This window comes from Cibotium barometz, chromosome 12 (genome assembly GCF_041138505.1).
Source record: "Cibotium barometz isolate CiBa-2024 chromosome 12, ASM4113850v1, whole genome shotgun sequence".
Lineage (NCBI taxonomy): Eukaryota > Viridiplantae > Streptophyta > Polypodiopsida > Cyatheales > Cibotiaceae > Cibotium > Cibotium barometz.
This window is the reverse complement of record NC_141057.1, coordinates 15,587,861-15,598,639: the sequence shown is the minus strand read 5'-3', so window position 1 is coordinate 15,598,639 and position 10,779 is coordinate 15,587,861. Positions and strand designations below refer to the sequence as shown.

The 10,779-nt window shown below is 37.7% G+C and overlaps 1 protein-coding gene across 1 annotated transcript; it reads right to left on the bottom strand.

Moving 5' to 3' along the window:
- Positions 1–6,943: 6,943 nt before the first annotated feature.
- LOC147633117 (putative glutathione S-transferase parC) lies at positions 6,944–8,062 on the bottom strand. Its single transcript, XM_086806115.1, has 2 exons — positions 7,556–8,062; positions 6,944–7,479 (listed from the first exon to the last, which is right to left on the bottom strand). The coding sequence occupies exons 1-2, from the start codon at positions 7,898–7,900 to the stop codon at positions 7,114–7,116; spliced, it is 711 nt and encodes a 236-aa protein (XP_086662241.1). The 5' UTR covers positions 7,901–8,062; the 3' UTR covers positions 6,944–7,113.
- Between the last annotated feature and the right edge of the window lie 2,717 nt (positions 8,063–10,779).

The window sequence follows — 10,779 nt, the reverse complement described above, 5'->3', positions numbered from 1 at the left end:
TATATATGCATGTGTGTGGGGTACATGTATGGTACAAATGGGTGTGTGCATGTGTGCAAATGAGTGTGCACATGTGTGTGTGCACGTGTGGTGAAAATGGATGTGTGCATGTGGTGTAAATTTATAGGGTGCATGTGTATGTAGGGGTGTGAAGGTGTGTACACATGCAAGTGCAAATGGATGTGCATGATGCAAATGTGTGTGCACATGCGTGTAGAACTGTGTGCACATAGATGAATGAATGTATACCTACGGGGCTATACATGTCTATGGGTGTGAGTGCATGTGCTAATGAATGTGGATACACTGGCACATGTGCAAGGAGGTGTGTATGTGTGTGCATGGTGGTGTTTTGCACATGCGAGTGTAAATGCGGATGCACGTGTGTTCTTTTAGTTGTTTTTTAACGTTTCTAGTTATGTTTTTGGGTTTTTAATCATTCTCAATGAAGGTAGTAAATATACACTTGAGTAGGGGGGCTACATTATATATGTACACATGGGCTTAGGGTTTGAAGCTTATCATGCACACGCTCAGTAGGTGAGGCCAAAGAATTGCTTGCCAATCCACGATAAAAGCTTGGATATCATTGTGGACGGCTTTACTTATGCGCTTGTTTGAACTTTAATCTTCCAACTGGCGAGTTGATGTTGTGGCGAGGTGCATGGGAGTGTCACGGGATCGTGGGAATCCCTTTGGGTTTGCAGAGTATCTTTGAGGCACAATGGAATAGTTGTACCCTAGGTGGCTCAAAAGTGGAAGTCTAATTTCAATTTTTGACAGCACGGTTTAGTTTGGGATTTTATGCCAAATTTGGCTAGAGAATGGATTTACGAGCAAGAATTGTGTGCACTTTTTTCAACTCACATACATTCATGTTCATGTGTGCCAAATTTGACTAGAGATTGGGGATACATGCAAGACTCATTATGCACTTTTAATAGCTTGTAGACACTCATGTTCATGAGTGATGTGAACTCATGATCATGAGTCCACGAAAAAGATAGCCATGAGTTAAAGCACAAGGATCACGAGCTTCATAAAGAATTAACCATGGGTAAAACAATCATGAGGCTTTTAATAAAATCACTATGAGTTTTAGAAGCAATGGTCGTGAAGCTGTAAAAATAAGGCCATGATTCAAGAGACACGAAAAAATTTATCATGAGTAGAAATAGTTCATGAGTCTTTATTTTAAATGGACATGAGGGTGAGGCTTAAATTAGGTTGCAACTTGTGAATCATGTTGAGTGTTCACAAAACAAAAATTGTAAACACTGAGTGTTGTGTATAGTTATGAGTCTAGCTGCTATCATTATGAGGATCAAATAAACTCCCTCATGACTCTTCAAATCAACAACTTTGTGAGTCAAGAAAGGAAATAACCATGAGTCTCTAAGATAAGCAAACACGAGTCTAGTCAACTCTAGCCTACCACTAGAAGTCAAAGAAAAAGACATTCATGAGTTTGGCCCTAATAGATGTAACCCTGATTCCCTAGGGATGGAGGGCTTGACAAAAATAGTATTTCAATGTATTTTTACCAACTGAAATTTGGAAACATCGGCTAAAAATATATTAATCCCTTACAAAAATGATTTAAATTTACTAGTTTTTAGTTAAAATGCTGGCAAATTATGTAAATTTAGCCTAGAAAATCGATTATTGTATAAGCATGTCCTTATTTTGATCGGTTTAAAAAAATGTTTTTATTGAGCCCCGATGGCAACTAGGCCTAGTGGGCTTTAAGGCTGTTACAGATTTAGCATGGCAAGAAGAGTGAGGCCCTTTAATATGCCATTTCCAGTAAGTGAAATAGTTGCCACGTGCTTAGTTGAGATCCTTGATAAAGACTAATCCACCTCTAGTTTCTATATTAATCTCCATGTTAATACTCCACCTCCTAGCCTAATTAGGGAGACCGATTCAAGCTTGCTTACCCTAATTGAACACAAAATTTCATACTTTTGATGCTTAAAAGTAACGTAATTGCCTACCTTAATAAAAAGATAAATTTTAATTCAATTAAGCAACGATTAACTAATCAACTACTCTTGAAGCAATTAACTAGCTCTAATTAAGCTAGAAAAACATAACTTCTAACTAATTGAACAAGGAGAATGAAAATCAAATCTTAATCTAAGTCTATTCTAGTCTAAGAATTTAAATTACTAGCTAAATAAGAATAATCTAGAAGACTTTTTTATATTCCTAAGTGCTACTAATCACTTGATTAATAGTACAATTAAGCATTAAAAAAATATTCTAAGTCAAATTAAAGGTAAAACTAAGCCTAAATCTTCCTCTAAACATAATTATAAAAATTAAAATTAAAACTTTGCATTGAGAAAAGAGATTAACATCAAAATTACCAAAAAAAACAAACAAACAAACATCCACATCTAATGAAAACCTTTGTTTATAGTGTGTTGCGACTTCATGTTGGCCAAAGATAGGCTCTACGCACTACAAAATAAAAATTGCAAACTTATAAAACCAAAAGGCATGATTCGTCATCCATCAATGACTCCTAACCTTGTTAAGGCAAGGGTATTAAGGGACTTGCTAAATCACCAAGCTCAAGGAAAGATTTAAGAGTTTCACCTTCATGTTTTAAGTGCATTCATTGTCATACTGAGGAGGATCTAAGTGCTATAGGTGTTGCGTTTGGTAAAACCATAGCTCACATGGTGGCCTAAAGCTCCTAGCTACACACTCACAGTACCTACAATACAACACATCGAGAGAACATTAGTGTTTTTTAGCAGCGTTATCGGAAGAAAAATATCGGGGGTTTTCACAATGCTCAGCTTTTTCGTTGCCCTTTTAACATCGAAATATCGTTGCTCGACAGTGATTTTTTGTTGCCCAGCAGCAAAATAACACTGCGTAGAAGCGTCCATAGCAGTGAAAAAATGTTGCTATATTGTAATTTAAATATCTCGCTTTTTTGCCCCTTCTTTTGTCGCCACATAGTTTTATCTTTTGAATATAATAAACTTGTACTCTCAGTTTTTTTTTTGCACGTTTATGCCTTGTCTATCACTTCTACCTCTCCTACTCTATCCTCCTCAAGCTTAAGCAAGGTATGTCTACTGTTTTCATTTATCTCCTATATGCAAACAAGCTTTCCATGTGAAAGCTATCTTTTGAGTATTTCCTTTCTCTTTCCTCTCTTTTAAGTTTTTATTTTCTTTTTTTTCCCTAATTAAGAGATCTCCATTAAAGCTTCATATGGTAAGAGATCTTGATTTTTCTTAATACTTTTTTTTCCTTGACTTGGTTTAATTTTGTAGGTTTTCAACACATACAAGCCTCACAAGAGATCACTTTCTTGTGTGTTTCTTCTTTCATGCTTTTACATGTTTATAGGATTCGTTGTTGTTAATACATTTTTTCCTTATTTTGGTTTAATTTTGCAGGTTTTCTACACATACAAGCCTCACAAGGTAAGAGATCTCTTTCTTGTATGTTTCGTCTCTTAAGCTTTTACACGTTATAGGGTTTGTAAGTTTAGGGTTTTGAGATTAGGGTTTGTTTATTTTCCCATGCTCCATGCATGTCGGTAGCTACTTGTGCATGCCGGTACCTTCCTAGGCATGCCGATAGCTACCTATGCATGTCGTTAGCTTCCAATGCATGCCGGTAGCAACCTATGCATGCCAGTAGTATCCAATGCATGCCGGTAGCATCCAACGCATGCAAGTAGCTTCATACGCATGCCAATAGCTACCAACACATGCCGGTAGCTTCCAACACATGTCGATAGCAACCAACGCATGATGCTGGTACCTTCCTATGCATGCCAGTAGCTATCTATGCATGTCGATAGCTTTATGCATTATGCCATATTGATAAGATTTTTAAGTATTTATGTTTTTTCTTGGATAGATGGGAAATAACTTGAGGCGCGATGTTACATATGAAGGAGGAGTCGATATTCTAACAATATTTGTAAGTATATATCAGTCCCAAATTGTATCTTATCTTTTAATTAAAGAAGGTTATTTTTAATAACAACTTTCTAAAATGTTCGTTTGTTTGTATGTCTATAGCTTGAAGCAGTGGACTGCTCCCTACGTAAGTGAATATGATTTTGCATTACTCTATTTGATAGGGTGCAAGACGAATGATATATTGTTATTACTGGAGGACATGCTTGGTAAGCATGGCAAGTAAGTACATTCGTAAACCCTAAACCTCTTTGTTTTTGCAAATCTGATTTTCACTTGTGTTAGTTTTATTGTGTTTTAGGATTATGTAACTAGAAACGGTGGCGCAAATGTCCATGCCAGTAGCAATGGAAATGTGAGAAGAAGCGAAGGGCGTGGAGCTGCAACAAGGAACAATAATAATTGCACAACATGAGATCTAGATAGCCCCTAGCTCCATAGATTTTCATTACGTTTTATCTTGTATATGAGTTTTTTGGAATCATACACTTATGTAATTCCGCTAAGTATTGTAATTGAATTTTGACATTCCTAAAACTATGAATTGCAATTGCCTTTTTTTGGGTATTTGTCAAGTTTTACATTACAGTTGTCCATGATGATGTGAAGTTGTGTTAGTTTTACTGTGTCTACACTAGAAAAAAAAGAGTTGGGGCAGACTGGGGAGTCCTATGTAGACTCCCCAGTCTGCCCAAATTAGATTTACAAACATTACGGGTGCATGGGAGTGGCCATCCATATGATGGTTATTAGAAGCTCTTCAAGTAGGTCCTTTCTCTCTAGTAAGAATCTATTAGTCATAACATCTATGGGGATGTCCATTATTTTATTTTGGATGTACCTTTTGTTTACCAAGATTAATGTGTTTAATCAGTTGTGTGCATGCTGGTATGATATAGTCAGGATTAATGTGTTTAATCGGCTCTTCGCAACCTGGTGTGACATAGACATGGTTAATGTGTTTAATCGACTGTGTGTGCGAATTAATATTATTTTGGATGTAGGCGATAATCGAGTGACAGATTATGTGGCACGAGTGGAACATATGTTGGATCACTATGAGCTCACTATGAGATATTTTGGAAGACATGTGAGCATCTATTGTAGTTTCATGCTTTGCAATTAATATTTTTGTAAGGTTAATGCCTTAAACCTTTGTATATACCAATTAGTATTTTATGCTTTTGGTAGTCCAAAGACTTCATATTTGTAGCTTGCTATATTTTTGGAAGAGCTTTTATGTTAAAAAATGCAAAAGCATTTATGCTTTATTTTTGGAGTTATCTTTTTAAAAAGTAGATGAGTGGTACAAGGGGCCACACTCATCATCCATGGGAGGTTAAACCCAATCTTATGTTGATGGTGATCTCTTTCCTATTTTCTAGCTCTCTTGTTTATTTAATTTTGTTTATTACTTGGTTTATGCTTTTAATTTGTGCAAGTCTATGTTATGATCTAATTTTGTTTATTAAGATTTATGATTTTAATTTTGTTTATTAAGGCTTATGCTTTTAATTTATGCAAGTCTATGCTATGCTCTAATTTTTGTGCTCGTTGTTGAGAATTAGAATTTATTCTCCAAGTATCATAAAGATCATAAGAGTGGTATCAGCAGAGCTTTGGGGACCACCCAAGGTGAATAATTTTTTGGAGAAAAATTAAAACGTAAATTTTTACGCAATTGTTTGGAGAAAACTAAGAGGCAAAGGACTTTATTTTTGGCCAATATTAAGGCTTGAACAAGGCAAGGAATAATTGCACGGAAAGAGACAAAAGGGTTAAAGGCAAGGAATAATTGCACCGAAAGAGACAAAAGGGTTAAGGTACTATTAAAAAAGCAATTGTGAAGTGGAAAGGTTGACCTACATGGTTTTGGTGGGGATCATTGGTCACTAGGAAAAAGGGTCTTTGACCATTGGGTAAAGCCTCTTCTTCATCACCTTTCTCAAAAACACTTTTCAAAACCACCTCAACCTCAAAAACCACCTTTCATCTCCCCTGGATAGCTATGGATACATTCAGCAAAGTTTGAGAATCATTCTTCTAATTTTAGATTTGGAGAAGCTTCAAAATTCAGAAGTTTAGAATTTCGATGGTGTGGAGGATTCTTTTATCCGTATTTTTTTAAATTAAAAAAAAGCAAGTTTTTGGTTTCTTCTTCCCTTTTCTTTTCCTCTATCTCCCTTTTAATTCTGCCACTCGCCAACTTCTCTCTCTCTCTCTCTCTCTCTCTCTCTCCTTCCTTTCGTTGAGGCGCTGCCGCCTGCTGATTTGCACCATCTATTGTTTTCTCTTCGCATGTGCACTACCGCCCATTTTCTCTCGCCGGCCATCACCTTTGTGAGATTTTTTTGCTTAGCTAATACCCTTAGCTACTTTAGCTGTTCTTTATAGCTTGCTTCAAGCATTATCATTTCTACGCTTTCTAAAGTTTTATGATTTGAACGCTTTAAAGCTTATATAATTCAAAAACTTTAAAAGATACAAAGCTTTAGATTTAAAAAGATTAAAATTTTTCAATGCTTTAAAATTCTCTAAAGCTTTATACCTTATATAAACTTTTACAAGCTTTAAAAGCTTTAAAGCTTAAATTTTTCATAAGCCTTAAAGGCTATAAAGCCTTCTACTCCAAAGTTTACTCACTCAAGCTTTCCAAGGACTTTTCTTTTGCTCAAAGAGTACACCAAAGTCCAAAGGTTCATAGGTAGTCAAAGCGTTAACATGATTGATGGCACGAACGATGTCCAGGTATGCCTAAACTTATTGTAAATAAAGAATACTCATGTCTAAGAAAATGGGATCAGGTATGCCTAAACTTATTATTGTAAATAAAGAATACTCATGTCTAAGAAAATGGGATGTAGGATGGATCATCTTGGCGATGGTTGTTTCTTGGCGATGGTTGTTTTGCTTAGAGTTGTAACACACCAAAAGCTCATCATCAACTGGTTTTGTTGTCATAGAAATTGAAAAAAGATCGAGCCAGAGAATAGAGAAACACGATATGTTGCTGTTCTGAGCAAATTGTGAAAACAAGGCAAAATATGTGTCGAACACGAGAAGTGTGGATCGATGACACCAGATACGCAAGCAACAAAGTGGGCAGTCCGGCGGCCATAGCTGCTGCTTGATATTACATTATTGAAAGCTCATCCTAACGTTAAACGCCGAGGGCTTTGTTTCTTAGCATGCGAGTGAAATCCAGGAGTTTGTCGGAGGGACAAAGAATCATGGCGTCTTTCACACTGGGGTACTCCACAATCGTCTTGATCCAGCTGTTGAGGTGGGGGCACTGGGTTTCGTCCGGCATCTGAAAGCCGCCCAAGGTCTCGAAGGCGTGGAACCAGGGTATGAAACCGGCAAGGGCGATGTCGACGAGGCCGATGCTGTTCCCACCGAAGAAAGGGGCCGCCCCACCAGGGTGGGCGCCGTCCAGGGTCACGAAGCAATCAGCGAGCTCCTTCTTGGCCTGCTCCAGCGCCTCCCCCTCGGGACTCCTCAGGATGCGCATGCCAGCATCATAAATCTGCAAAACACCATTCAAAAATCAAGCCCTAATTGCAGGATACAGCGCCGCCTACAATTATCTGATTGTTTGTCACCTTCTTGTCAATATAGTCCGCCCAGAATCGAGCAAGGGCTCGCTGGTAAGGGTCCTTGGGGAGCAAACTAGCCTTGCCGTCGTCGTCCACAGCAGGCCAGGCCTCATCTATGTATTGCACTATTGCGAGAGACTCGCATATGGGCTTGCCGTTGTGGATCAGCACGGGTACCTTCTTGTGCACAGGGTTGGAGTCCAGCAGCAGCTTGCTCTTGTTGTTGAATAAATCCTCCTCCTGGTACTCGTACTCCACCCCCTTCTCCTTGAGAGCGATGATCACCCTCATGCCAAACATGCTCGCCCACGCATTCAGAACCTTGACAGCACCGCTCCCTTCCGCAGACATGGTAGCTGCTTATAGCAGATCAGGGAAGGAGTTAACACTACTATTAGAAAAACTGCTGAGAAAATTCCACACGTCCTTCTTTAGTCGCATTTGGCAGCCAATTTATAGAAGAAAAGGTTTTCGAGATTCTAGCGTGACCGCATCGTTGTGGACACACGAGTTGGACGAAGATGGACGGCTTTGCTTGTGTCCTAACGCCAGTCGGACAAACAAAGAGAGAGAAAAAAAAAGATTAGGCCATTTTTTGCCTTCAAAAAAGAAATGCATCTTTCTAAAACTTTTTATAGTGGGACATGGCACCAAGGGCAAACACACCACCACAACCACAATTAAAATTGTGGGGGATAATAACCAACGTGTGAGAGCCCTATGCCTTATATACCCTTAATGCCCAACCATTCACTTCTTCAACTATGAGACAATGAAGGGTATATAAGGCATACTATTGGGGCTCACACGTTGGTTATCATCCCCCACAATTTTAATTGTGGCTGTATGGGATTTGAGTGTGGGGGAAGGCCTCAAGTTGGTCGCATGTTGCACGCCTTGCTGTTGTGTTTGCCCTTGATGTCATGTCCCAACAAAACCATGGGTTGAAAATCATAATTTTTCATCGTAGTTTAACTTAAATACAACTATGACTCAAAATTTAAATACAACTAGGACTCAAAATTTTCACTTGACAAGAAATTTTGAAAATTTCAATGTCTCGAATGAAGCAAACCTATCTTTTTGTCAAACAAGTACATTTTTTAGAGTGTTTTTTTTCCAAATTCAAAGAATGCATGTGTAATAAACTCCCCAACATTAATTGGGTGGCCTATCGTTGTTGTGACTTTATAACACAAAACGATTGTTAATTGCAAATTCATTAATTATTTTGGTAGAAAAAGACCATAGACCCTTGATTTTCTAGGATTTTTACCTTTTAGAGGTCTTAGAAAAGATCTTCAAATATTCAATAATACATCTTTTCTTGCCTCTTGTTATTGACTTTGCTTTTGTTAGTTTCTCATTTGTCACTCATGTTGAATGTGCCCTATGAAGCTAGTGCTTAGACTGGATGTGGTCAATGTTCTTTGTTAAAGGACTTGGGCATTACCAGTTTACGAGGGATGTCAAGTTGCTCATCACTTTTTTGTGGTTAGCGTTAAATGCACAGTGTGAAGTTATTGCCACTACTCGATGTTCTCTTTGTGCCATACTGAAGGTCATGGGTAGTGCCAAAGTGTTGGACATCACCGTAAACCACACATATAGAGAAGGCCTCATATAAACAAAATACAATCTCCCAAATGGTTTAATCTACATCATTAGGCATCGCTTGGTGACGTAGATAGAGGGTTTGTACCGAAGTGCACTCTACAATTTATGGGGCCCTCTTATACTTGTATTCACTCTTTAAATTGATAAAATGAAATACTTAGTTCATATTATAATTTTTCATGTGTAGTGTCAATTGTGAGTGAGATATGTTGAACCAGAGGTTAAGCAACAAGTATTTGAGTAGAGCAAGTAGGTCTATAATTGGCACCTAGATGGCAATCACAATCAAACCTAAGTAGTTAACGATCGAGTAGGAAGGTGGACTCTGATTTGCAATTAGTTTCATGTGACGAGCTGAGCAACCCTAAGTACCCTATCTTGATAATGACAGAGTACCACTAACTCGGCCGATTCTTTGATTTTAGTGATTAAGACAAATGGAGAAACCCAAGTTGGGATTAGGAAGCAACTTGAGTTTTGATTAGGAAGAAATCTAGGAGTTGACTTCAAGAAAGTAATTCACATTTAGTAACCAAGGGGTAGGATTCTCAACAAAGTTCTTAGAATTCTTAGCATCATACCATAGGAAACATACCATAAGAAACATACCATAGGAAAATTCTTTTAAATATCAAAAGCATTTCTAGGAAAGTTTGATTGCACCAATGAAAAATAGGCAAAAATCTTGTGATCACATGTTATATTCACAAAGCTTTCACAAGGGCCTAAAAAAATTATCTTTGTCGGGCATAAAAAATCTTCTTAGGTGGCCACTGACCTGCTATTATGTGAAGATGGTAACATGAGAACATGTGAATAGCTTATTCCCATGTGTAGCCAAGCTTTAAAGGGGTTCCCAAATGGCAAGTGACCTGTTATTTTGTGAACGGTAACATGAGAACATGTGAATAACTTGTTCACATGTGTTATTATCACAAAAAATCTTGTGATCACGTGAATATTAAATCCCTGTCGGACCGAGAGTCTGGTGCACGGAGGGGGCGGAGGGATCTCACAGTTGGTATCAGAGCGAAATTGAAAGCTAATAAAGATAATTAAATTCTTATCTGAAATTGGTAAAAAGAATTCAGAAACAGCATTTTCATAATGTATTTTCATTCCGTAAGTTTCTTTAATGAAGAAATTTTAATCAAAGAAATTGTTTTTATAGATGGAAGTTTCCCATTTATCTAGCTCGATGTTAGTGTGTGCCAGCTATGCTATGTGCTGGCATGTTAGGTAGCAGCATGTGTGAGACATAAATGAATCTGTCTAGCAGGCATATAGTCTAAAATATGGCCTCTACAAACATAATCTCAAGAGAGAAAGAATCTCAAAAACCCAGGAGACATAGAGACTCTACAAACACAATCTCAAGAGAGAAAGAAAGAAAGAAAGAAAGATATATTAAGCGTCTACTAAAGACCCAATGGGCCTATGAGACCAAAGTGATACAATAATGTCCATGGCACATCTCATCATGGAATGGAAAATAAAACAGAAAGAAAACATAAACATAGCTATCTCACTGGGGTGATACAAAACTGTCCATGGAAACTCATCATGGAATACTAAGAACATAGAAACATAAGAGCAACATCAGCTCCGAGTAG

Bases quoted from the DNA above. Each gene is read 5' to 3' on its own strand.
- LOC147633117 (XM_086806115.1), bottom strand. From the start codon at position 7,900: ATGTCTGCGGAAGGGAGCGGTGCTGTCAAGGTTCTGAATGCGTGGGCG. The intron at 7,480-7,555 runs GTGACAAACAAT...GGTGTTTTGCAG, and splicing joins CGGACTATATTGACAAGAAG to ATTTATGATGCTGGCATGCG.